At 44.8% G+C, this 25,962-nt stretch overlaps 1 protein-coding gene across 1 annotated transcript in view; it reads left to right on the plus strand.

Annotated features, from left to right (window-relative positions):
• The first annotated feature begins 1,496 nt into the window (after positions 1-1,496).
• Positions 1,497-25,962, plus strand: part of LOC119401242 (venom metalloproteinase antarease-like TtrivMP_A) — a 30,182-nt gene continuing 5,716 nt past the window's right edge. The window contains exons 1-12 of the mRNA XM_037667927.1: positions 1,497-1,618; positions 8,034-8,206; positions 8,394-8,486; positions 9,189-9,327; positions 11,312-11,469; positions 12,875-12,946; positions 13,034-13,170; positions 13,261-13,310; positions 14,721-14,829; positions 18,943-19,110; positions 21,256-21,397; positions 21,500-21,640. Coding sequence (XP_037523855.1) covers positions 1,525-1,618; positions 8,034-8,206; positions 8,394-8,486; positions 9,189-9,327; positions 11,312-11,469; positions 12,875-12,946; positions 13,034-13,170; positions 13,261-13,310; positions 14,721-14,829; positions 18,943-19,110; positions 21,256-21,397; positions 21,500-21,640 — 1,476 coding nt within the window. The 5' untranslated portion in view covers positions 1,497-1,524. The remainder of the gene's footprint in view (positions 1,619-8,033; positions 8,207-8,393; positions 8,487-9,188; positions 9,328-11,311; positions 11,470-12,874; positions 12,947-13,033; positions 13,171-13,260; positions 13,311-14,720; positions 14,830-18,942; positions 19,111-21,255; positions 21,398-21,499; positions 21,641-25,962) is intronic.

Raw genomic sequence — 25,962 nt, forward strand, 5'->3', positions numbered from 1 at the left:
CTTAGCCGCGTTTAATAAGACGTCATAGTCTTTCTCCAGTATGTTTCGTCAAGCAATCGCGTTTGTTCGTTGTATTGTAACGTAAGCGATCGCGGTAGAGACGTGTTCAGTTGCTCTCTGGTCTCGCCATGGGTCGGACGACTATCGAACTTTCCAAAGAGCAACAGTCGCAGTACGAGGAACGTCGGCGCGCCTAGAAGCGCGAGTGTGCGCGTCGCCGTCGAGCCAATGCCACCGACGACGATTGGGAAAGTGGAGCTACCACTATTATCGATGTGCCATGCCTCAATCACATTGCCTCGCCGTCGGAACATTTCCCCAGGTTCGCTGGTCTCCCCTGTTCAAAAACAGTCTTAAGGGCTATAAATTTTTTAACGACGCGTTATATTGCGCATGGAGTGATCTATAATGAGGAAAAGATAGCAAGAACGTAACACTAACCTGACGTCTTGTGTATTTTGGTACCACTGAGACAAAACTAATTAAGTTTTGTACCCGAAGGGTGTCGTGACCAGAAAGATGGAAGTGACGAATCTGTTCAAACTACCGTGACATACGTCATTTTAGGGTCATTTCCCCGTCTCAGTGTTTCAACAGAAGACTCGAACGTCAGAGTTTTAGAGGCAACTGGAGACCTATTCGTTGTTCTTTGGTACGATTCGCGTCATTTTTCTAGGAAAAAAAAAGACTATTGGTCATGTTTCCTTAAAAGCGGTGTCACTTCTGCTCTTGTTCTTTTTTAGCGAGTCAACCTTCAGTCGAAAACCTTAACAACTTTATTTTTAGGGGAAAAAAAAGAGAAGCATAAATCGGAAGCGTTCTCGTTCTTATGGTACGGTCATGCCGCACTTTTTACTTGCCGCATCGCATATAAATCATTAATTAAGTGAGCTGAAAGGAATAAACATTTTAATGTAAAACACTTTAGGCCTTTCTCTTAAGAACACAAACGATAATAATAACCGCCATGGATTTACCTTTGCGTTCGATTTTAGAGGTAGCTAGTGCATTGCATGCTTGAATGTAAAGAAACATGTCAAGCACGAAAAGCACGAGTTGCAAGCCATGAAGAAGACAAGTCTTCTTGCCGCAACGTCGGATCCAGCGACACGCCGTGTTCATGAATTTTTTATCTCTTCAAACACGAGAAGAGTGTAATTTTGAAGCTTTTAGTGACCACTCTGGCCAGCTGCTTTTGCGTCGAAGCTTCCGCTTAGCGTCTCCCTACTATGATTAGCTTTCTTGTCCTTGCCACTTTGTTCGTATATGACAAGAACATAGAAGGAAATGTACTTGAACCGTGATAACAAAATTTATGCATAATGAAGTTGAGCACGCACACATTTTCGCTAAAATGCCGATGTACGCAGGTCAACTTTTCACGCGTAGGCGTCAACTGACGGATAGGTGATGACATCTGTCTTAAGTGACAGGACCTTATCCGTGTCCGTTAATAACAAGACTAGATAAGCGGTTGCTTTCCGGTTATACGCGGCTGTATAATTAGAACAGAGCTCTCATGACATGATACAAGGAAGCATGGGAACTTTTTCGTTGGTGAAAGTGAACGTCATGTCCATCGCCGGCTTTTTCGCTGTCTTGATACCTTTCGTCGAAGGTGAGATCTTATTCACTATTAGTGAAAATTATTCTTGCTTTTTATGGAAGCACTCAAGCGCTGGTACACCACTCTGTGACTACAACGCTTAAAAACTTCAGTTGCAGAAGGTTATATTCATAGGCATGAGCAGAGGCAGGGCCGGAGGAGATGACGGCCGTCCCGAAGCGACTCAGGCTATGTCAGACGCCGTAGTGAAGTGCTCCAGATAACTTAGACAACTTGGTGTTGTTTAACGTGCACTGTTATGGAACAGCACCCGGGCTTCTGGCCTTTCGCCTCCATTTAAATGCGACTACCGCGACTGGGATCGAACCTCTCTTTTGATCGTTCGGGACAGCAGCCGAGCACCGTAACCATTGAGTCACCGCGGGGGCCTGATTATGGTGTAAGACTATGGTATTTATTCCGCTTGTATTTATTATGACGTAAACCAACGATTGCGAAAGCTGAAATTGGAGAAAGAGATCCAGTTCTGAAGCAAAGTGGGACAACATCATCGTCATCAGCCTAATAGATCCACTACAGGACAAAGGCATCTCCGAATTATCTCCAAACCACCCTTTCCATTTTGTGCCCGCATGTTTCATAATTTCGTCGCTACAGCTAACCCTCTGCCATCCAAGGCAGCATTTCCCATCTCTCTGTATCCATTCTTATGTTCTAATTTACAATCAGTTGTTTTTCATTTTCATGATTTAACCTGCCCAAGCCTATTTTAACACAAAAGTATTTTATGCTGGGGTCCATCCAAGTACTTCCGTTACGGATATGACGTTGATAAAATGGGCACCAACGGGTAAGAAAGAAAAAAAAAACCAAGAAAAAGATACGCCGCTGGGAATCGAACCCACGACCTTGTGGCCGCGATGGTAAGCGCCCGACGCTCAACAGATTAAGCTACCAGATGCTGGACAGATGCTGGACACTTCACGAACCTGCCTTATATCTTTCACACATTCTCTCTCGCACGGTGCTCTCTGTTAGCGGTGTAGGTAAGCGAGGCGGAGCGGGGCTGGGCTCGGCTGGGCGGGGCGGGGCGGGGCGGGGCGGTGCCGCCATCTGTGAGAGGTGAAAAGAAGTAATGCGTCACAATCGACACTTACTAGCGCTTACTCCGAGATTGCGTGCGATATCGGAGGTCATGGTTAAAGCGTCTCGATACCAGCGAGGGGCACTGGCCACGCTGGCGTCGCCGAGGCACCCTAGATGCAGTTACGTTCTTTGCCTTTCGCTTCGTGTTAGCGTGCGCCGGCTCATCGGAATAGTGCAGCTTCCACATGCACCAACGGGATTTCTTCGCCGCCGACTGCTTCAATTGCGAGAGCACCGACTAACAAAACTGCTTCAATACGCGTTGCAGAACGGACACGATTTCGACGGGTGAATGTCACTAGGCGTCAACATGGGTGCATCTACGTCAAACGGTGCTATAGCTGCCAAACACGAATAGACATTGTACAAGCTCTCATATATCACTGCACAATAAGCACTACTTCTGTGAAGACGCATTTCACTTTCGTGTTAAACTGATTCCTATGACGGAGGGATCAGCCATGTTTTTTTCCCTCTTAACCTAGGATATTGGCTAAACCTTTTTGTTCTGAGACCCACTATTAGGGCACAAAAATAGTGCATAAAACTGTAATCAAGACGGAAATTAGCATAAACTTGGAAATTACAAGTTTTACTCCATAGAGAGTCGTTACTGAGTTGTGAGAAGTGAGGAGTCTCTGTACGCCAAATAAGAGCTGTGGTAGACGTTGCTTAACTTCTGGCTAATGTTGCCTCGTGTTTGTTATTGCTATTTAGTGTTAATGTTTAACTACAGTTGGGTTATGTTCCCCATACATACATGGAATGAGCAGCTGACGCTTCGCGCACAATTCCCCATGGGAAAATTCGTCGCTTTCTTTTTTTAGAGAAGGGCTTTCAAAGGTGACCTTCAAAGGTGGCCCATGATGATTAGAACATTGCTGTGTTTTGCCACATATTTGTACAATGCACATTTTTCCGAGAGTAGATCACCTCCTGGCTGCGTGCTCTGGTGCCTACTTGACTATTCGCGTCCTGTGGGCAATCTTAACAAAGTGATCTACTACAATCGCGAAGCTTCTCGCACGCTGCGGCGTGGTCAGCGTCGAGCGTTGCTAACCGTTCTTGCAGGTCAAACCCGAACGCATCAAAATAAAACAAGAAGCGGGCGTGGCAATGAAAGCGGCTATCTTTTCTATGAAAGCAAAAAATAAATATTTTTAGAGCCAAAGCCACTAGAGGCTTGCAAATAAGGCAGCAACCGTCTTGCTACATTGGAGAAGAAAAGACTACTTGCTCCGTTGAAGAAGACAGTCCAGTCTTCTACAAGGCAGTAACCGTCTTGCTACCTTGGAGAAGACAAGACCACTTGCTCCATTGAAGAAGGCAAGACCATTTGTCCAAACGCTAGCTCCAGCGGCATCCCATTTCGAAGAATTTTTCATCGCTTCAAAGGTTGCAAAGCTGCTTCACGAGCTCAACCTAACCGAAACACGGATATGAATACACGTATTCTTTTTGCTTTCGCGCATGTCGTTTGCTATGTAGTTGATGAGTTAACTACACTCTGTCCTTTCGCCTGTGCCTATAAGGTGGAACCTGTAGGCAGTGTTGGTGCACCAGTTGTCTGCGAATGGTCACAGTTCTCCAGTACTCGCAAGGGCTGCAATGTACAACAACGGGTGCAAGTCGTTGTCAGTCTGTGTTGTACTACCATAATCCAACTATTACTTCCCCCACCAGCTTCCCAAGTAGGAATAATTAATGAATGAACAGAATTACGGCATTTGCGACGTCGGCACCGGAGTGCATATATTTCTTGCGCGTGAAAATACCTGTGCACCTATATATATATATAGTGGGAAATTTCAGTGGGCCCGGTAAGTATAAGAAAGCAAGCGGGTACACGTACGAGAAAGCAATACTTTAAGTCTCACGTCGGTAACGATCTCGGCGGTAATCTCTCGGCGGTAACGACGGCCTCCTGCCGTAACTGAATGGGAGATATGCGAAAAAAAAATCATATCTCTTGAAAAAAGCAAGCTATCAAAAACGACTCGGGGTTCTATATAGTAGAGACCTACTGGAACATTTTGGTAAAATTGCAGTATCGCACTATAAAGCGTGTGGCTTCCCAGGGCAATTGAACACCGCCCATTAGAAATACATGGGGCCCCATTGTCAAATTTTAAACACTCTGGGAAGCCACGCGGTTTGTAGCGCCACACTGTAATTTTAACAGAATGTTCAAGTAAGTCTCTGCTGTATAGAACCGGGAGTCGTTCTTTATAACTATCTTTTTTCGTCAGATATGATTTTTTTTCCCCTATTTCCCATTCAGTTACGGCAGGCCACCGCAGTCCCCGACGACAGATGGCGCTACGTGCACATGTCCCCAAATCCTGGTCATCTCGTACGTGTACCAGCTTGTTGTCTTATATATATAGGTCGGGATCATAACAAACTACGGCCTCGCTGGCGAGAGATGCCAAAATGAAGACAAGTTCACTTGTCGACGACATCATTTGTTCGACGATTTTCTCATCACTTGGAGCCCACTCAAAAGCACTTGCGAAACTAGAGAATGCAGACAAGTGTTTTGTGACGATGTCTACACCTTTATTGCCTATTTAAAGAGGATTTTTCTTGTTGCATTATCGATGATCGCAACGCAGTGCACACTTGACGTTTTAGTGCAGTACAGGATCGAAGTCAGTTTTGTTCGTTTATTCCGTCAAGTGTGAAATACGTGCTCTAATTCGATTTCTGCATGCTGAGGGGCGTAGTGCAGCTGAAATTAATCGACGCTTGAGTAATGTGTGTGGCACAACTTTCATAAGTGACAGAAAGGTGCGATAGCGGTGTAGGGAAGTTGAAGCGGGACGCACAGACGTTCATGATGCAGACGTACGGAGAAGAAAGCGAGTGTCAACCGCTGATCTCGTTGACCGAGTGAATCAGGCGATTCGAGAAAATCGTTGGGTCACAGTTTCTGCGCTGAGTAAGGAGGACTTAGCACCCTCTGATTACCATCGCTTTGCTCACATGGAACGCTGGTTCGGAGGACAGGAGTTTGACTCAGAGAGCGAGCTGCAGACCGGCATACACAACTGGTTCAAAGCACAGGCGGCTGCCTTCTACGAAGTGGGTATAGGAAAGTTGGTGCCACGTTTCGACAAATGTCTCAATCGAAACGGCGACTATGCAGATAAGTAGCTGGTATGTGTACCTAAATGTTCCAAATAACGCAGTTTCGTTTTCACTCTGGTTTATATTTTGCGACCGATCGGACCCTGAAGAAAAAAAAAAAAGCACTTCTATCATTTTCTGGCCTGCAATTAGTTAGCGCCACGCATAGAAATAGTGATTAAAAGCACAGCCTCTATTAACAGCCATTGCGCTCACACGGTTCTTTTGGGGCAGGTATCGGGCGTACAAATTTTACCGCGTGACTCTCATTCGCGTATTTGGAGGCGGATATTTCTATAATTTGAACATGCGGCGGCCGGGGCCCGTTTACTTAGGAGCCGATCTCATTTCACTTTTGCAAATCAGTTCTGCGGAATCCCGCAAGGTGGCGGAAGGGGTAAGAAAGGGAACATAGACGACCACTCGTTTGTAGCACGAAGCCACAAGGAAATCCGTATGGCTTTCCTTGTGGCTTCGCGCTACAAACGAGTGGTTGTCTATTTTCCCTTTCTCATTTCACTTTACTTGTGCGCGTATACAAAGAGGACGGTGATTCTTTCCTGCCACAGTTGCCGTCCGGTTTCAGAACAGCGCACGTTTCAAAAGTGAGCTCAGCGTCAATAGCGATTGGTGCATTGTCGTACGTACAATAAAGCAACACTCATTTCGCGCTTTTTTCTCAAAGGAGAACTGAAAATTTTTAATTATTTTCATTTCACATTGCGTCAATTGAATCGAAAACGCAAACCTTTGAACTCTCAGAAAATATACTGACAAGGGTTCCTTTCATCCTGCTTTACGCGCACAATTAAGCTCGATATATTATTTAGTATGATATTTCCAATGATTCAAAGTTTTGATTTTGACACTCAGGAGGCGGACAGGGCATAACGCCATGACACACTGACTCCATTAGTCCTTGACATTTCTGCGGTTGCAGACTGCCAGAGCAACAACAGAAGACAAGTGCTTGTTTCCTGTTTTTGTCAATTACGTCATCAAACTTCGTCATATTGCTGTTCAGGTTATAAACGATTTCTTCATTTCGTGACGAAGTCATAATGTCTATGACGCTGGGTTTCACATTTCGGGTCAAAATTTTGTGATAAATTATCGGCAAAGAGCTAGTCAACCTTCATATTATTTTTATTCAGGAGAAGTTTTCGCAAGGAATATGAAGAATAAGTTGAGGTCGTGTGCATGGTGGTCAAATCCCGTCCTTTCAAGTACGAGGGAAGCGTAGTATAAAGGTCTTCGCAATAAAACACGTGTCAGTCTTTTTTTAAAGGTAAGAAGGTGGCTTATGTACAATATAGTGTAGTATTAAGCGTCGAACGCGCTCTATTCAACACTAATTCTGTACACTCATTTTAGAAGGCTTCGCCGGTGTCATTTTTATTTGATCAAAGGCAATACCTATGGCACAATGTTCAAAATGCAATCACTATTTCTTGATAATTAACGAGCTTATGTTAGTTTGGACAGCGTCCGCAAATGCCGGGGAAACAGCGAAACCTTTCTAGATGAATGCTAGACGAGCAAGAAGGTTATTGGAGTCGTCATTGTTAACTGGTATCACGCTGTCATGCACAACGCCTCTTGGGTCCACTCAAGCTGCTGACGGCAGCTTTGAGCCCCGGAGGACGTTTCTAATCTGCACTAGAAGAATAATAAAGTTGAAGTTGAAGTTCAAGTAAGAAACCTAAGCAGCATTTAATTTCTCTACTTAGATACGACGAGGGAAGATAATTGGTGAGAAGCAATGTCGCTGTAGCCGTAAAATTCCAATGATGTGACTTGTATTCTTCAGTTGGACTCATTGGCTCCAGAGAAGGGACATTATTCGACAACATTTCATAACTTCAACCTTCCATTGTCGCCTGCCCCGCCACGGTGGTCTAGTGGTTATGGCGCTCGACTGCTGACCCGAAGGTCGCGGGATCGAATCCCGGCCGCGGCGGCTGCATTTTCGATGGAGGCGAAAATGTTTGAGGCCCGTGTACTTAGATTTAGGTGGTCGAAATTTCCGGAGCCCTCCACTACGGCGTCTCTCATAATCATACGGTGGTTTTGGGACGTTAAACCCCAGATATTATTATTATTATTATTCCATTGTCGCCTGAGCTCTGGTTTAGATATTGTGAATAATGCCTTCGTCTCAGTGGAACATTGCGCGCCTTTTCTTACGCAGCTGCCAAAACAGCAAGGGTCGTTCACCCTAGGCTACTTGAAGAGCGGTCGTCCGACGGAGGTATGGTTGTCAAGGTCCATGATGACTTGACCCTTAACCTGAGAAAAGGGTCGGTCGCAGCGCGGGAACTACGCGTCTTAACGGAAGAAAATGGACGCCTCGTAACGCGATTCGTGAGTATACATTATTACATTAGCAACCTCCGAAACCTACCTGAATTACAGGCAGGTTTGTATCAAGCGTGTTTTAGACGCATAGAGACTGTCCGAGCGCTGATGCGCAATAGTTTTTGGCGGCTTTGTACAAAGTTCTTGCCCGTATGCTACGTTTTCTAAAAAAAAATGTTCTCGCCGGTTGCAGTACAACGGGGAAGACATTGAGAGAAACCTCTACGAAGATGAACAGAAGATCGCTTCAGTAATGGTGACCAAGACTGGCAATGGCGTCCGGATGGTAAGTACACGACAATCTCATCATGTACTGCACAAGAATGTAAGTGAGCTATATCGGCAAAGAAAACTTCAGCAGCATGTCACACACTCTGTAACACTTGAAAGCGAAAGCCAGCTTCACAGCTGGTAATGCATCAAGTTTTACAATCGCGAATAAGACTTCTTTCTTGACATAACGAGCCGCAGGGTGGAAGGCCCACATTAAATTGCATAGGCGTTCTCAGCCGATTGCATGTGAGGCAAGACTCCCATGATCTTCCGTAAGGGCCGACCATAAAGTCTGCCACAGGAACGCTGACGTTGTTCTGATGTTCTGACGTCAGATTCTGACGTCGCCTGTTAAAACAGTGGCAAGAGATGTGATCGATGGTCTGTTTATCTTTGCAGTGAGTGCACGCGGTTGAATCTGCAATTCTACGCCAATCCGCCATACGATGGCTATGAGAGTTAGCAGTTGCTACGCCGGCCCACATTGCGTAACGTGGTACAATATCCGGGATGACGATTATGACGGCAATAACCTCTGCCCGAGTTCAACTACAAACATTCTGTCGCATATTACCGGTACTAACTTATGCTAGCTAACTGTTGACTAATGCGGTTAGTGTTAGTTCGCTATCCACTTTTGTAGCCCCAACATTATATTCCGTTACACTTAGCCGAATGAAAAGTCTGCAGTTTTTCATCTTCGTTATTGTTCCAGGAAGGATTGGTTAGTCCAACTCACAGGATAAAGCCAATGCAGATCTCAGAGAAGTCGGAAGGTGAAGTTGTTCCCCATGAGATTCACGAGATTGAACACAAAAACATGCTGGACAAAACCCTTACCTACAGAAGCAACGGTAGGATATTCCTGTAATACAACGTATCAAGAGCAACGTGACAAATGTCTCATTTTCTACAAAACTGAATACTTGTAGCACACGGCACATGCGATTTTAATGTCTGATGGAGAAACGGCGAGCAAAGATTAGGCAAAGTTCCTGCTTTCAAAATGTTTTCCCCTAATTTTTTGAAGTTGTGCACGATGCTCACTATCACTAAGTCGTAAAACGTCATACCAGCGACATGCCCTGAATTCTTTGTCAAGAGTGCAAGAGTGGGAGATAAAGGGATTACTAAAGTTATCACGTGCCATCGTTCACGTACTACTAATTTATAATGACTTACTGACACGTTGCGATAATTCAGACATGCGAATGCCTATAAAAGAATACCCACATTGTGAATTTGAAACTTCTGAACTGTTTGACATACCTGGAGGAAACTAATCCAAAAGCTAACACTGGTTTGAGCAGCGGAACTTAAAACGAGGGACAAAAAAGAAGACACAAGGACGTCGCTGTACTAACAACTGAAATTTTATTTCGATGCTGTGCCAGTATATCATGTCCGTAGCCTTATGTTGTCGGCTATATTGTTATGCCCGGAATATACGCTCAAACAAAAATCTGTTCACCACAATGATGTGCTGCAGGGCAAACAATGACAAGGAGGAAGAAACCTGTGGAAAGAGGCACCATACGCAATACGCGCCACGCAAGCAAGCTGTCGTGTATCGCGTCCCCTTATCATGCGGCCGGGCTTACATCGGCCAAACTGGTCGATGCCTTAATGAGCGGACAAGAGAACATGCTGCCTCACTGAAGACAACAGCACCTTGTGGACACCTATAGCAGCTCATTGCAGGGACTGCGCATGCCAGGCATATCTCGATTAAGCCTCCGTCATAGCGAAAGGAAGCAACAAACTCAAGCGCGAGATAAAAGAAGCCCTAGAGATCGAGAAGGAAGGTAGCACGTGCGTAAGTGCGGCGTCAGTGGTTCTGATAAGGAAAACTTTCATTTCTCTCTGGCGTGTGAAAAACTAGTTCGTGGAAATGACACCAGGCGCCAATCACTGTTAGATACTGGTTCTGACTGTGCGCTGGCTATTTATATAGCCGCGCACATAGGAATAAAATTTCAGTTGTTAGTACAGCGACGTCCTTGTATGTCTTCTTTTTTGTCCCTCGTTTGAAGTTCTGCTGCTCAAAACAGTGTTAGTTATGAAACAACTAGCTTCGGCATATACAGTTTTAATCCCGCAGTGTTTTCAACCCTATAGATGAAGCAGGCCCCCAGCATACTTCACAAAGGGCGAGCAATATAACATGACAATCACCGTACTGACGCTTGAGGCATCATTTATACAACGGAAATGACGTCCATGGCAAAGTTCATTGGAATAACGTAAAAATGTATTTAATAGAAATGTTGTTCGTCATGCTGTTGCAAAGGGAGGTCTACCTCCCTCTTTCACAAAATCGTCATCACTATGCCAAAGTTATTGCTGCGAATTCATCAATTCTTTACGTAGTCAACGAACCGCATCGATTACCGCTGTGTATACGCCGCAGGAATAAGGACAGGTGAGACACCAGCTAACAAATTGAAAATTGAATTCTTAGTGAATATCGTCTGGATATTTCAGTACTCATGTGTTAATCAGCCATGTGTCGATGCTGTGCCAGCATATTACGTCCGTAGCCTTATGTTGTCGGCTATATTGTTATGCCCGAAATACACGCTCACACAAAAATCTGTTACCCACAAAACAGCGTTGCAAAGAGAGTCACGGAATCGGCTTATGTTGAACAGTCTTCCGTTAACCGAGCAGAGGTCGGTAACGTTAGAGGATAGTCTAAGGACAAACATTCTTCTGTGTCGTAAATAGCTCTTTCTCTAGGGAGACGATGTACGTTGAACTACATATTGTACCACTCATCAATTTTTTCATGTGCACTCGAGCTCTGCGTGTATCTAACAAATGCGCTTTACATTACAGCCTCAGATGTCATTCCACGTGAACGACTGTTGCCGCGTAGGGTCAACGTTCCTGCGCTCATCGTCATAGAAGTGTTCGTTGTTTTAGACACGTGGCATCACCGCCACTTCAAGAGCACAAAGCATGCGCTTTGGTACCTATGCGTCATGATCAACGCCGTGAGTCTACTTTGTTATATTCACGTATGGCCCTACGTGCAGGAGTGTATGATGCCAGCATTCGCATCACGAATGTGTATTACGCGGCTATTCTCGAATGTTCTACATGCTACAAGACGGGTCGAGTTTGAGATGTATGATGTGAATCCGTATAGAAGGCAATTTCACACGGGCAATTATATTTGTCGTACATAATTTTGCTGTAAAAACATGAGGCTTGACTTTGCACGTTTGGTGTTCTGAAATATTTAAAAGAACACATTCGAAAAAAATATATTGCTATTTACAAATGCACGAATGGCCTTTCGGTGCGAAGACCGCACTGAGTAGCATATTTTTTTATTGGTTATTGGGACGTTTTCTATATTCGTACGCTCGTACACAATGGCGCCGGCGGGAGAGTGGGAGGGGTGAAATAAGTACTTGCCCCCCCCCGCCCCCCGCCACCCTGCGCAATGCAACACGGCTTCGCCTCCCCCAAGACAAAATCCTGCCGACGCCCATGCTCGTACATTTTTAAATTGAACTTAAAGTAGAACGTCTAGTACACAGGGTCGCTATGAGTTAGAGGATATACAACTTGATCACAGACACGGAGCTTCACTAAGGAAATTTCAGAAATGACATGCTTCCGTGCGTACTATGTTAGCAGGTGGGTTCACTTACAGCCTGAAATAAGGCCTCTAGATAGTACGCAATGACTTTGTCGCTGTTTTCATTGTGAAAATATTTTATAACGCCCACGCATGTTTAATTATAGTATGGCCAGGTAAACGTATTCGCTTAAAAATTAACTTGAGTGTCCTTACCATTTGCTCCTAGTACCTTTAATGAGTTCTATGAACCACCACAGCTGTTATTCGAAAAATATTTTACGTTAATATAAGGTAACGATGTCATTTATAACGGCTCATCGCATATGTATTATACCAGGTGTCACATGGGCACTTTTGATCGCGATCAACGCGAATCCGGATTGGACTTCTTCATCGTGATCAATAAGCTAATCACTGCTACACGGTCGAGCCTAATCAGGATCGAGTTTGGAGCAGACGACAGCCAAATCGCGATCACGGAACTAGATTGCAATGCGCAGATCGCGGTCGTCCTGATCCCAGTCGAGCTTGATTACGATTGGAAATGACCGTGTAGCAGCACCAGATCCAGATTGAGCCTAATACGGATCAGCCCTGATCGCGATCATGTGCCCCTGTGACGCGGGTATTACACTCTTCGCAAACACACAGCTTTACAGTGCATCATTTCCTATTGAATTTTTTTCACTCATTTTTTTTGTAGTTCTTTAGCTCCCTTTTAGAAAAAAAAAATAAACTAAAAAAAACCGGTCTAGTCGCTTACTATTTATACATGCGCTAATTTTTCATTCTTTACTCTTTTTGCTTAGGCGAACATTAGGTACCGAGATGCGTCAAATCCAGGGGTACGACTTCTTCTTACCGGTGTGGAGAAAGCTGTGGTAAGATGACTCATCATGACCTACGTTCTTTGTAGCACTCCGAAGTTGAAGACCCTGAAGCTTTTTCTCTTTCACCTGCGTCAACAGCAAGAAAACTACGTTGTGTCACCCCAAAATGATCAAGGCTATCTCTTCGACGACGGAACGATACCAAAGTTCAGATTGCACGCTGTCTCGCAAAAGGCCGCGTACGGTCACCCAGATGCTGTCTATCTCATGACCGGGTACCTCTCTTTTCATCCAACGAAATTTGTCGCAGAAGATGCATTTTTTTAAAGTGCACTGTGCGTAACGCCTACTGTTTTTTTATGCAGGCGCAACGTGTTTACATTTTACCAGGGCAAAATTACTGACGCCGGTTTAGGTGAGTGTCAGGTCAAAACCAGTTGTTCAATACTTGATGGTTGTTAACCCTTTATTTGATAAGGGTCACACAAAATAATCACAATATTCTCATACGTCACGCAAACAGCACATAAACTCGTATGTTGCCAGCGAATGTCTGAAAGCATCGGATTTATGTATGCTACTAACCAAGTTCCAATACTGCAAATGTGGGCCTGGTCATTCACGTGCCTTTCCCAGAAGTATATTTGTTATAATACGCCGGATAATGCGATATGAAAAAAAAAATGGAGAAGATGCACACATGTGCTAATTGAAATGATTTGTTCACGAGGCATTGGTATATCATTGCATATTCAGACATCATTGGGCTACATATTACACGAGCGCAAACCATTGCAAAACGAGATGCTGCTGGACAGATGTGTACAATCGACACCTCACTGCACGTTGTTTACCGTAATGCTGCCCAGCCACGAACACTGCGAAAGAGAACAGTGACCATTACTTTCAACAAACATTTTTATGTGCGTCACATTCTTTGAAGCACATTGTGCTGCCCTTGTAGTGCTCCTCAAAAAAAAAAAAAAAAACTAAAATGATCTGCATCATCTTTGTATCATCGGTTTTCGAACTAAAATAGAATTTGATTTGGCTTTTATTGCTTAAAAATGTCTAGTGTATACAGCTGAAGAAATGTAGGCCATGCTGCACAGCTTTTTCTGTGTTAGTGTTCTTGTTTAACAACCACTGAGTAACATCTTAGTAAACGTCGCCTTAACAGGTGCTCAGAATAAGTTCATGTGAAAAATTCCAGCACTTCATAACTAAAAGATCTAAAACGCTTTGTTGGCACCACCTAACCTAGGAGGTGGTGTCAACATGTTTATTTCAACTGGTTCAAAAAGCACGCCTTCCACGCCACTGAAGTTTGAGAACACGGGAAATTATAGCGCTCCACTATGGCAGGGTACCAGTTTCTTAAGCTATTTCAAGGGCAATTTGAGCCTGAAAAAATGATCACAGTTAACGAAGATGGCGATAACGACACGTCATGTTCGAGAATTTAGGGTCCAGTTTCGTGATTAGCAGACACATACATATTCATTAAATCATAAAAAAATCACGAACAAAAATTTGCCTGCCAACGTTAATTCAATGTCTTGTGCAATGCCAAATGCAGATTTTATTGATTTCTTCTTGTGGGGAGCTTTGATTTCTTTGCGTAGGTACACTGCCACACAAAAATTGACAGTACGATGATGGATAGATATTATAAAGATGGAGACAAAGTAATTTTTCACACTTTCAGTGGAGGTCCTGACGAAATCGTACCCTTGGACATTTTACAAAACAAATGCGCTGCCGAAGCTAGAACTTCGTTGACTACTTTATCATATGTATATTGTGCTTATGACTCTCATTCTAGGTATCGGTTACGTCTGCGGTGTCTGCACAGGGTTCTACGTAGCATTAGGAGAAGACAATCCGGGACTTTTCAGCGGAACGCACACCTTCACCCACGAGATGGCCCACCTGTGAGACAACCCTCTTTTTATCGACCTTGGTTGTTTCGTGCAGTCGAATTCCAATATAAAGAACGCGGATGAAGCCATTTCCTCTAAACCGAAAACGCGAAACGTGAATTCAGTCCTTGCTTCTTTTCGTCAATGAAGTTAGTGCATGCGTTATAACTATGGACTTAAATTGCGCAAGATGAGGACAGAGAAGAGGCTTGAGACACAAGTGTGTTCTCGTCTTGAGCGCTTTTAGTTTCTATCATCTATTACCAACATGCCCAAACAGTCACCTTAGTGAACGTTATAGCGTGCACGTCTCAAAAGTTACTTTAGTTCGCATAAACAAGCCCAGATGTAGACCTTTTCAACAGAGAGTAGCATCCCCTCCTTTCTGAACTGTTGCACGGGGCTACAAAAGCTGATGACACAGCCTCGGCAATGCATTTTTGGGGTGTCACGCATATTAACGACAGCTCAGAGGGGATTATGGCGGCGCCAAGGAAGCCTTCGGTGACAAGGTGGATACCGAATGGCACGATATTCGAACATTTTTTGTGTGTGTGTGAGAATAAGCCTTCTCGAGATATCCGGGTTTAACTCTATTGGGCAATAAAATAAAGCGTAACCCTAGATAAATTTACTGGAATTTGTGTGGACACTCAGCTTGGCTAGCATCCGCCCTTACCAAGCTATATGAACGGCATTTTGAACCCCTTATTCAGTATGTACTCGTGCGCACTGAGGCCTTATACATACACACGTTAGAAGTGCTTGCCGTGAAAAAGCGCGCGTGATTCGTCCGTCCGTAACACAACACCAAGTTGGAGATCCCGCTAATATAATGTAATACTGAGGAGGGGCGGTGGGTCAACCATACTTTGCGTGTTCGTGAGCGCATTTGTATGTGCGCATACACATGCAAAACAGAAAATTTAATTTTCTGTTTGCATGTGTATTTTAGTAATTATTTTTTTTCTTAGGGTTTAACGTTCCCAAACCACGATATGATTATGAGCGACGCTGTAGTGGAGGGCTCCGGAAATTTCGACAACCTGGGGTTCTTTAACGTGCACCTAAATCTAAACACACGGGCCTCAAGCATTTTCACCTCCATCGAAAAATGAGCCCGACACGGCCGGGATAAGATCCCGCGACCTCGGGTCAGCAGTCGAGCATCATAACCATTAGACCACCGTGGCAGGTCCCTGAATAGTAACTAAATTACATTACTAATTACTTCCCTGAAATTTCTTAAAATGCAATTACATTACATTACAGAATTACAGCTGAGCGAATGTAATGACTTTGCATTACTACAGTAGAAACCCACTGATGCATTTTTGAAGATACCGTCAGAAATTATCGTAAGAGCCTGGAAACGGAAGAGCCGAGAAACAGGAAAAACGAAAAAAATTATTTAGTGGTACACAATTTGATTTAAATGCTTACACTAGAAAAAAACCGCGCAACGTTGTCTTGTGCTCATGCGCGAGCAGCATGAAAACTTTTTCGAGCACTTGCAGTGTCATATCCTTTTAATAAATCTATTTCCACCACGGCTGACACCTGGAAAGCGATCACTTTTGGCGATAGGCCTTCGCGAGGTTGTCGCCGGGTGCGTCGGCGTCTCCGAGAGATAATGTAGCACTCTTGGCATAGTGTCGGACCACCGTGGCTCGTCGTAGACGGTCGAACGCCTCGCGAAAGTACCCCCGAAAGCGGTGGTCTAAGAAAATTACTTCTGCTCCACCAAATCCTAAATTTGGTCACTGGTGCACACACTGGCGCACTCAGCCACGATCTAGTCGACGGATCGAAACGCGAAGCTGGGAACGGCGTCATCCACGATTGGGGTTGCGCACTTCGCAACGCATCAGACGGGAACGGACCGACAGTTACGAAGTAACAGCAGAGTTCCAAATACATTGGTTCCTACGGGAGCTAAAGCCGGGACCGGTGGAAAACTACGTAACAGCCGGGAAAACGTAACAGTGAAGAACGTAACAACGGGGATCCCAGTGTGTTATGGTAATGAAATTGCTTTTAAATTAATTACTTTAACAGAAGTTCATCATTCATGCACTATGTCACACTTTATTCACGCACATATACATCGAAATCTCAGATCTTTCTTGAACTTCCCATGTTTGAGCTCTGGCACTGAGATGGGCTTGTCTGTGTTACTTTTCTTTAATTGTTTGGTCAATTTTATATGCCATAAGAAAAGCGGACAGGCTATATTTAGTCAAGATTAGAGATCAGCAATGAGTAATTTTCTTGAAATTACTCGCTTCAAGTGATTCATTACATTGCTAAGCTACCAGCCCCCAAAAGTAATTCATTACATTATTCACTTCAGCGAAAAGGGATCTACCCCTGTCACACTAGATGTGTTAATGAAGGAAATACGATGACTTTAAAGGGCTCGTTTTTCTTTGTTAAACACAATTCTAGTGAGAACTAACAGACAATAATGCCAAGGAAAGTATAGGAAATGTTATTTGTAGTAATTAAGATATAAATGTGAAGAAAGTGGACGAAAAGATAACTTGCCGCCGGCAGGGACCGATCACTTTGCTATCTTTATACACTGGAGACGGCCGGAGAGAAACCCGCCGGCGAGCAATCTCGGAGGCCACGCTATTTGTTTACACTACGGCCGACAGTGCCAGCGGCCAGACGCCACTGAGGTGGAGAGTAAAAAGATTTTGCCACATCCTTGCGTACACCTGTTCTCGTTAAAATGACAGATGCCTTAAAAAAACATCGCAGTTTCGCCGCAACGGCGAAGCAATGAATGCGACAGCAATAAATTGGAATGTAACGCGAAGAACGGAAAGCAGCTCAAAATTGCCGGCGCGTCGCTCGAGCCCAAAGGACGCACGAAAAGAACGCACACAGGACGAGCGCGAACTATCATGCGTCACAGCTCTACACTTGAAGCGCACTGCTCAAACATAAAGCAGGAAGCACGAAACGAACGAACAGGTACACACAGGACGAGCGCGAACTAACTGTCACAGCTGCTACTTATTTCTGTTTGAACAGCGCGCTCCTTTCGAAAACGCGGCCGCTGCAGCGAGCGAAGTGACCTTCGTACGCTCTGTGACTTCAGCGCGGACACTGCGGGGAAAGCACAAGACATACGACCCCTCGCTCCACCCCCCCGGCCGCCCCCTCCCTTCCTCGAGATAAGCGCACGAAGGCGACCACGCCATGTAGGGCGAAGAGCAACGGCGTTTGCAGGAGCGGGGCGACGATCTTTAAACTGCGCCATCTATGTAGTGACTAAGAAAGCATGCTGAAGTAAGTGGTGTATATATATAGCTCGCCGTTAGCAGACAGAAAGACGGTAGCGTTGGTGGCGTAACCGTCTAACGCCGCACGCTGGAAAGCGAGAGGTCTTGGGGCTTTTATATATATATATATATATATATATATATATATATATATATATATATATATATATATATATTATATATATATATATATATATATATATATATATATACGGCGCATGATAGCGGCGCCGGCAAAATCAGCCGAGACTGTCCATATAACTGCTATCGCAATAAAAGCAACATTAATAGCGAGTTTGCATGAATGCGTGTCAAATTGGGAATGCTGAATGCCACATTTGAAGTAGTCCCTGGGGCACACAGTGTACAATCGGTTCAACTGCGACGGCGAATGTGTTTTTCGAATTCATTCGATTTTAGTGACATTAAATGTAGCTGTGTAGCAGCCGCATAATGTCATTATATGCGAATGCCATTCCATTCGAATGACATTAAAACGTCCAGTGTGACAGAGGTAGGATGTCGTTACTGTAATTTCATTACTTCCAAGTTTGCTCTTACTCTACACCAGCAGTACAGTTAGCACTGGTTGAAGTCGGCTAATGTTGGCCGACTCATGGCTAATCTAGGCTAGTGTTACCACACGTTAGTTAATTGATGCAAGTAAAATAACCCTTAGGCACTAACTACAATTCTATAACAAGGAGCTTTCGTAAAATTTCAATCATCTTTAAGTCCCGTTTTGTCCTTACGTAGCGCATGGTGGCCAACTAGGATAAGCGTAGCTGTCTGTCTTTCCTTTCCCTTTGTCGTGATCATGTCCGTTATTTAGCCTAGGTGCAAAGCACGACGGAGACGGCCCGAGCGTGGATATGCCAGGACATCCTGGCGCAAAGCAGTGCTCGTGGAATCTGGGGCATATTATGAGCTACATTAACAATGGCCCTTCTCACCACCGGTTTTCATCTTGCACCTTGGCACAGATTAGCTTCGTTCTTAGGTAAGTCATAGAGAAATAATGGGTAAGTACTGTAATAAGGCGAAAGCCCTATATGGCTTATGAGAAGCAGTCCCTCGGTGAAAAGCCGATGCGCGGTGCAAAAAATTCAAAGCCAGTTCCACCCCTAGTGAAACTTTATGAACTGGCAAGCATTGACTGGCCTATGTTTCCCCTGTGTTTATCTGCTCTTTCGCGTTCTCTTGTGTTTATCGCTTTTTTCTACTCCTTTGTGTTTTTTTTTTCATGTGATTATGTTATATCTTCTACCATTTTCTGCTCATTTCTTATGATTATCTCACTTCTTTTGCGATTATATATTTTCTTTTCTGTGGACTCCTTTCTACTGTTTGCTGCTGCGAGCGCGGTGCGTCCAACTCTCGACGCTGGCATTTGGCTGCCGCATTGCTGGCTCGGACAGACGAATCAGCCCTTCGGCGACGCTGGCGTTCACGGGCAAGTGCGCGCTGGCGTTCCAAACGTGCAGCCTGCTTGACGTACGTATACCCAATGCGGGACCTGCGTGACACCAATGCGAGACACGAGACGACGACATGGCGGTCGCTTAAACTTCTCTGCAGTTAAAAATCCCATGGCCTGTCACATGTGGCTGGGGCCACGCGAGCTACGCGCTCACTTCGTCTTCACGGCGTTTGCGTGATTAAATAAATAAAACGCGCTAATATCACGTGATCGCGTAAGCTGCGCGTTGACTTCGTCTTTACGGCTTTCATGTAAAAAAGGGAAATTAAAAAAAAAACATGGCTGATCCCTCTGTCATAGGAATTGGTACAACACGAAAGTGAAACGTGTCGTTACAGACGTAGTTGAGCGTTTGTTGGGCATTCTTTCGCCGCAAGGGCGAAGGAATGAATGCTTTAGCAACAAATTGTAATGTCACGCGAAGAACGGCAAGCAGCTCGAAACTTGCAACGCGCTGCTGGAGCAGAAAGGAGGCATGGAAAGTACACAGGATGAGCACGAACTAACAACTGTCACAGCTCGACAGTTAAAGCGCGCTGTTCAAACGCAAAGCAGGACACGCGAAACGAACGCAGAAGTATACAAAGGATGAGCGCGAACTAACTGTCACAGTTGTAACTTATTTGTGTGTGAGGAGCGCGCTCCTTTCGCAAACACACCCGCCGCAGTGAGCGAAGTGACCTTCGTGCTCTCTGTAACTTCAACGCAAACTTGCCGCGAGAGCACAAGACGTACAAATCACACCCCACCACGAGATAAGCATGCGCGCACGAGCGACCACGCCCTGTGGAGGCGCGCGCGCATCGCAACGTGCGGGGCGACGACCTTTAAAGCGCGCCCTTCGAGCAGTTCGCGTCATCTCGCTAGTGATAACGAAAACACACTGAAGTGCCACCGATATCTGAGTATATATATATACATAGAGATATATATATATATATAAATAATATAATAAATGTATATAAATAGCTCGTCGTTAGTATGCTGAAGAACGTGTCGTCTGGCCGAGTCGATTCGCACTGCGGAGCGAGGGGCGAGGGGGCGTAGGTTCGACTCCCGGCGACAGACCTTTTTCTTCTAGTTTTTTTCTTTGCCATTTGTTAGTGTATATTTTACAACGTCATATCCGTGACGGAAATACGTCAGTGGAGCCGTAGTGGACCCCGGCAAAAACACTTTCGTGTTAAAAAGAGGCAAAGCGGCGTTCCCGTGATATAGTGTGCACGGTAAAATAGCCATACTGGATGGTTTCTACCTTCTGCCTCATTCTCAGTTATGCCAACCCCCACGCAGGGTAACAAACTACAAATTTACTTAGCTAACCTTCGATCGTCTCTGTACAATTTTCTTTCCTGTTATTCACCTGCAATATAACGCTTGTCCTGTTTCTTACACCATTTAGTATATTCAAATAATGTAAGAACAATTGTGCCACCCATAGATAATTGGCTTAACTTTTCTATAAAAAAAGTTTCACCTCATCTAAATTAGTGCTTGCAGTTGTGTGCACCTGTGCCTCTGTGATTATTGATGTGTGTGCGTGTGTCTTTGTGCTAACTGTTCTTTTTCGTGGACTGTTTGTCTGAAAATTTTTAGTACTACAAAGCGACGACCTTTTTGCACCTGTTTGTCATTGATCTGTTTCTGGCTTTTTTCTGACTTCAGCCGAGCAGGTGAAAAGTGCTGGAAGGTTCTATCGGAAGGGACTTACGTGAGAAACGTATACCCGGGAATGGCAGTAACATTTCAACAATTCTGTGCGGTCTTGCCTTATGACAAAGAAAACTCCACGTACGACTACGCCACTGTAAGGAAGTGCGTTAGTGAAGATCGCGTATATTTGTAAAATGATGCAGCCTCTTTGAAGTGCCTCGCATGAGCAGTCTTGTCTCTCATTTTCTACATCTAGGTCAACCAAGCAACTTGCAGAGTGCGCTGCTATTTCTACAAAAAGTACTGGTATCAAGGATATAACGGTATGGAAAGTGTCAGAGCAAATTTTAACTACGATGAAGATGCACTGGACTATATGCCATGTGGAGACAATCACGTAAGTTATACCAGCCTATCTTTTTTAATTGATTATTTCACTGCTTTGCACATAACTAGGACTCATCTTAAATCTTGTTGGTATCTGAGCTCTTCAACCACACCAGTTGTTAAACTGAGATCCGTAAACCCAGACATGTCCATGGACGAATTTGCGGAGGATAGCAAAACGACGCGCCACCTGGGAGTGACCGCAGAATTCGCACCACATCGCTGCAGTCTTCGTTGTCATTGTGCGTGCTTCTCAGGGATGAGTTAGGCGAATTACTTCCAAGAACTATTGAAGAGTGGTGTGGCCGCGATGTGAACTATAAAAAAGTAAACCGCATGGATAAACCCGCTGTGCGCGTCGTAAATGATGCGATCTTCTTCAACGCATAGTGCAACAAAGGTGCCATTTATTAGTTTTTGTTTTTGCCTACAGGTGGCGCTGTGATCAGCAAACATTCGCTCGTATAGACCCCTAACAATTACATCGGTGCTATACAGGTTGGCGATGCAGGCAGTAAAATTAAAAATAGAAGCGTGGGTAGAACAAAATGATATTTTGGGAGAACTTCAGAATGGATTTCGAATCGACAGGCGGTTAGACGATAATCTGTTTGTTCTTACCCAGTGTATAGAAATATCTAAAATAGAAAACAGGCCCTTATACGTAGCTTATCTAGATATCACCGGGGCGTATGACAACGTTAATCAGGAAATTTTGTGGGATATATTGAAGGAAGTGGGCATAGGTGACGAGTGTGTACAGCTTTTGAGAGAAATATACCGAGAAAATACAGTTTGTATAGAATGGGAAGGAATAAGTAGCAAGGACAGCGTTGAAATTAGCAAGGGGCTGAGACAGGGATGCCCTTTGTCCCCGCTGTTATTCATGCTGTACATGGCGAGGATGGAAAAAGCGCTAGAAGGTAGCAACATTGGATTTAATTTGTCACACAAACAGGTCGGAGCGATGGTTGAGCAGAAGCTTCCAGGTCTATTTTATGCTGATGATATTGTCTTATTTGCGGACAGTCAAGATGATATACAGCGACTGGCAGATATATGCGGAAGGGAGTGTGAGGCTCTAGGACTAGGATTTAGTGCAACAAAATGTGGATTGATGATATTCAATGATCACGGAGACCATACGGTCTTAATACAGGGCCAAAAAATACCGAGGGTAAGCGAGTACAAGTACCTCGGAGTATGGGTAAATGAGGGGGATAGATATATGGAGGTACAAGAGAAAGCATCGGTAGCAAAGGGAAAGAGGAATGCTGCAATTATGAAGCACAGAGCTTATGGGGATACAATAGGTACGAGGTGCTTCGAGGGCTGTGGAAGGGTGTGATGGTTCCGGGGCTTACATTTGGGAACTCAGTGGTGTGCATGAAGTCAGAGGTGCAATCAGGAATGGATGTAAATCAAAGGACGGTGGGCCGCCTCGCCTTGGGCGCTCACGGGAAGACGACAAATGAGGCGGTGAAGGGTGATATGGGATGGACAGGCTTTGAAGTGAGGGAAGCGCAGAGCAAAATGAGATCGAAGAGAGGCTGAGGAAAATGAAGAAGAGTAGATGGGCAGAGAAGGTTTTCAGGTATTTGTATAGAAAAAGCGTTGACACGCAGTGGAGAAAAAGAACTAGGAGGCTCACCAGTAAATATACGGCTGGCAGTGCGGGCGATATGACAACAAGGAGCATTAAGCGGAAGGTCAGAGAGGCGGAGAAGACTTATTGGATGACAGCGATGGAAAAGAAGCCGGCTCTGAGTAACTACCGAAAAGGAAAAAACGAAATAAGGAGGGAAAGGTTTTATGATAATTCAAGGGGAAGCGCTTTGCTGTTTGAAGCAAGGTCGGGCTGCCTGAGAACGCGTAGTTATAAAGCGAGATTCAGTAACGAAGAAGAACTATGTACATGCTGTGGGGGAACTAAGGAAACGATGGAACATGTACTGATTGAATGTGGCGATATTCACCCAGGTATACGTGTGGGCACGAGTCTACATGAAGCCTTGGGTTTTAGGGACCACAATGGAAAGCTGAACACGCCCGCGATAGAAATAAGTAAGAGACGGTTAGAGTATTGGTGGCAGAAAAGTAGAGATAAAGTACAAAAATAAATAATTGGGGAAAAAAGGTTATTCTGCCTTAAGAGGCAGAGAGATGGACTGTGAATTTATATTTTTTGTTATAATAACATAGATTTAATCAATGTAGATAAGGCATTAGGACAACATGAAACAAGGAAGTTTTTTTTTCTTTTTTTATCCTTCGAGCCTGGTGGCAGACATGTCACCGCCCCGTTATAAAGGGGACGCTCATAGCATCCATCCATCCATTATGTCAAATAGACTTCAAGCAGGGAAAAATAGCCAAAAGGAGCTTACCTGTTGGTGGCTAAAATCAAGACAGGAGTGAAATTTCGTATATCACTGCGCAGAGTTACTAGTTCACTATGAGTTCCCGCTAGGCGGCGTGAGCCGCCGCCCGATCCATCGATCCATCTATCCATCTGTGACATCAGACAATGACGTGCTCTGTCATCATCGATGAGCTCTGTCATCCTGACAGAGCTCATCGCTGTACTCCTACGATACCGGCGTCATATCAGATTAACGTCTGCGGTTGCAGTGTTGGCACCGCTTTTATAGTAGTCCAATAAACATTACATTTGTATTCCTATGATTCAGCAAGCTATATTGAAGCATTGCTCCGACCCCGTTGGAATACATTCACAAAAGTTACGTGCGATATTCACATGATTGCACCATAAAGTTCACCTAGTTTCGATAATACTGACGTATGTACTCTAACGTGAGGGCTGACGGTACGTCACGCCATAAGTTATCGTTTAAACCCCAGTGTTGTCGACGTGCCTGGTAAGCCCACGATGTGCACATATCTACTACACTTACAAAAAAAGTCACAGTTTAACCGCAACGGCGAAGCAATGAACGCGATAGCAATAAATTGGAATGTAACGCGAAGAACGGAAAGCAGCTCGAAATTGCCAGCGCGTCGCTCGAGCCCAAAGGACGCACGAAAAGAACGCACACAGGACGAGCGCGAACTATCATGCGCCACAGCTCGACACTTGAAGCGCACTGCTCAAACATAAAGCAGGACGCACGAAACGAACGAACAGATACACACAGGACGAGCGCGAACTAACTGTCACAGTTGTTACTTATTTCTGTTTGAACAGCGCGCTCCTTTTGCAAACGCGGCCGCCGCAGCGAGCGAAGTGACCTTCGTACGCTCTGTGACTTCAGCGCGGAAATCGCGGGGAAAGCACAAGACATACGACCCCCCGCTCCACCCCCCCGGCCGCCCCCTCCCTTCCTCGAGATAAGCGCACGAAGGCGACCACGCCATGTAGGGCGAAGAGCAACGGCGTTTGCAGGAGCGGGGCGACGATTTTTAAAGCTCGCCACGCGCCCACCTCGCACCATCTTTGTAGTGACTAAGAAAGCATGCTGAAGTAAATGGTGTATATAAATAGCTCGGCGTTAGCAGGCACAAAGACGGTACTGTTGGTGGCGTAACCGTCTAACGCCGTACGCTGGAAAAAGGTCGCCCGTTCGATTCCGCGCGTCGGAAAGTTTTTCTGAAATATTTTTCTTTGTGGCTTTTATATATATATATATATATATATATATATATATATACGGTACATGACGGCGGCGATGGCGAAAATCAGCCGAGACTGTCCATATAATTGCTCTCGCAATTAACCACGTCGTCGATTCACCTCGTAACGCTTGGCTCAAAGCCATAAAATACAGCATAGAAGTTCACGCTGCCTGCTTCGCATAAATACTTATGTTTGCTGTGGTGGAATGAAAGCGCGAAAATTTTTTCTAAGCCGATTTCTGCCGAGTAGCCAGCTTACAAAATCACAGATAACTGTCCTGCGAAAAAAAAAAGTGTTAATTTATTACATTTACACATGTGCCCACACGTTACAATATCTTGCTTAGAACTGAGTAACCCCATATGAATTCGGCAACTTTTTTTTTTTACCTTATAGCTGTCTTGTCACCGCTTCCTCGCCAACGGCGTTTCATTTCTTGCTTTGGCCGTAAGCTCTTAGTCATGTTCCGGATAATGCGGTAGATATTGTGGGCGGGGAATTACGGAGTCGCCCTCTATCGGGCGCGCATCTCTAGCGTGCGAGGTAGGATAACGCCGGCGTGCTCCTCATATGTTTGGCTGTCGGCGCTCTATGAAAACACCACGGAGAAGCCTTCCTCGTTATTTCTGTGAATGCTTTCAAAACGAGGGAAGGCTTTGCAGTCAAAATAATAATTTTGGACTAAAAGAAAAGCGCAG

This window comes from Rhipicephalus sanguineus, chromosome 8 (genome assembly GCF_013339695.2).
Source record: "Rhipicephalus sanguineus isolate Rsan-2018 chromosome 8, BIME_Rsan_1.4, whole genome shotgun sequence".
In the NCBI taxonomy this organism is placed as follows: domain Eukaryota; kingdom Metazoa; phylum Arthropoda; class Arachnida; order Ixodida; family Ixodidae; genus Rhipicephalus; species Rhipicephalus sanguineus.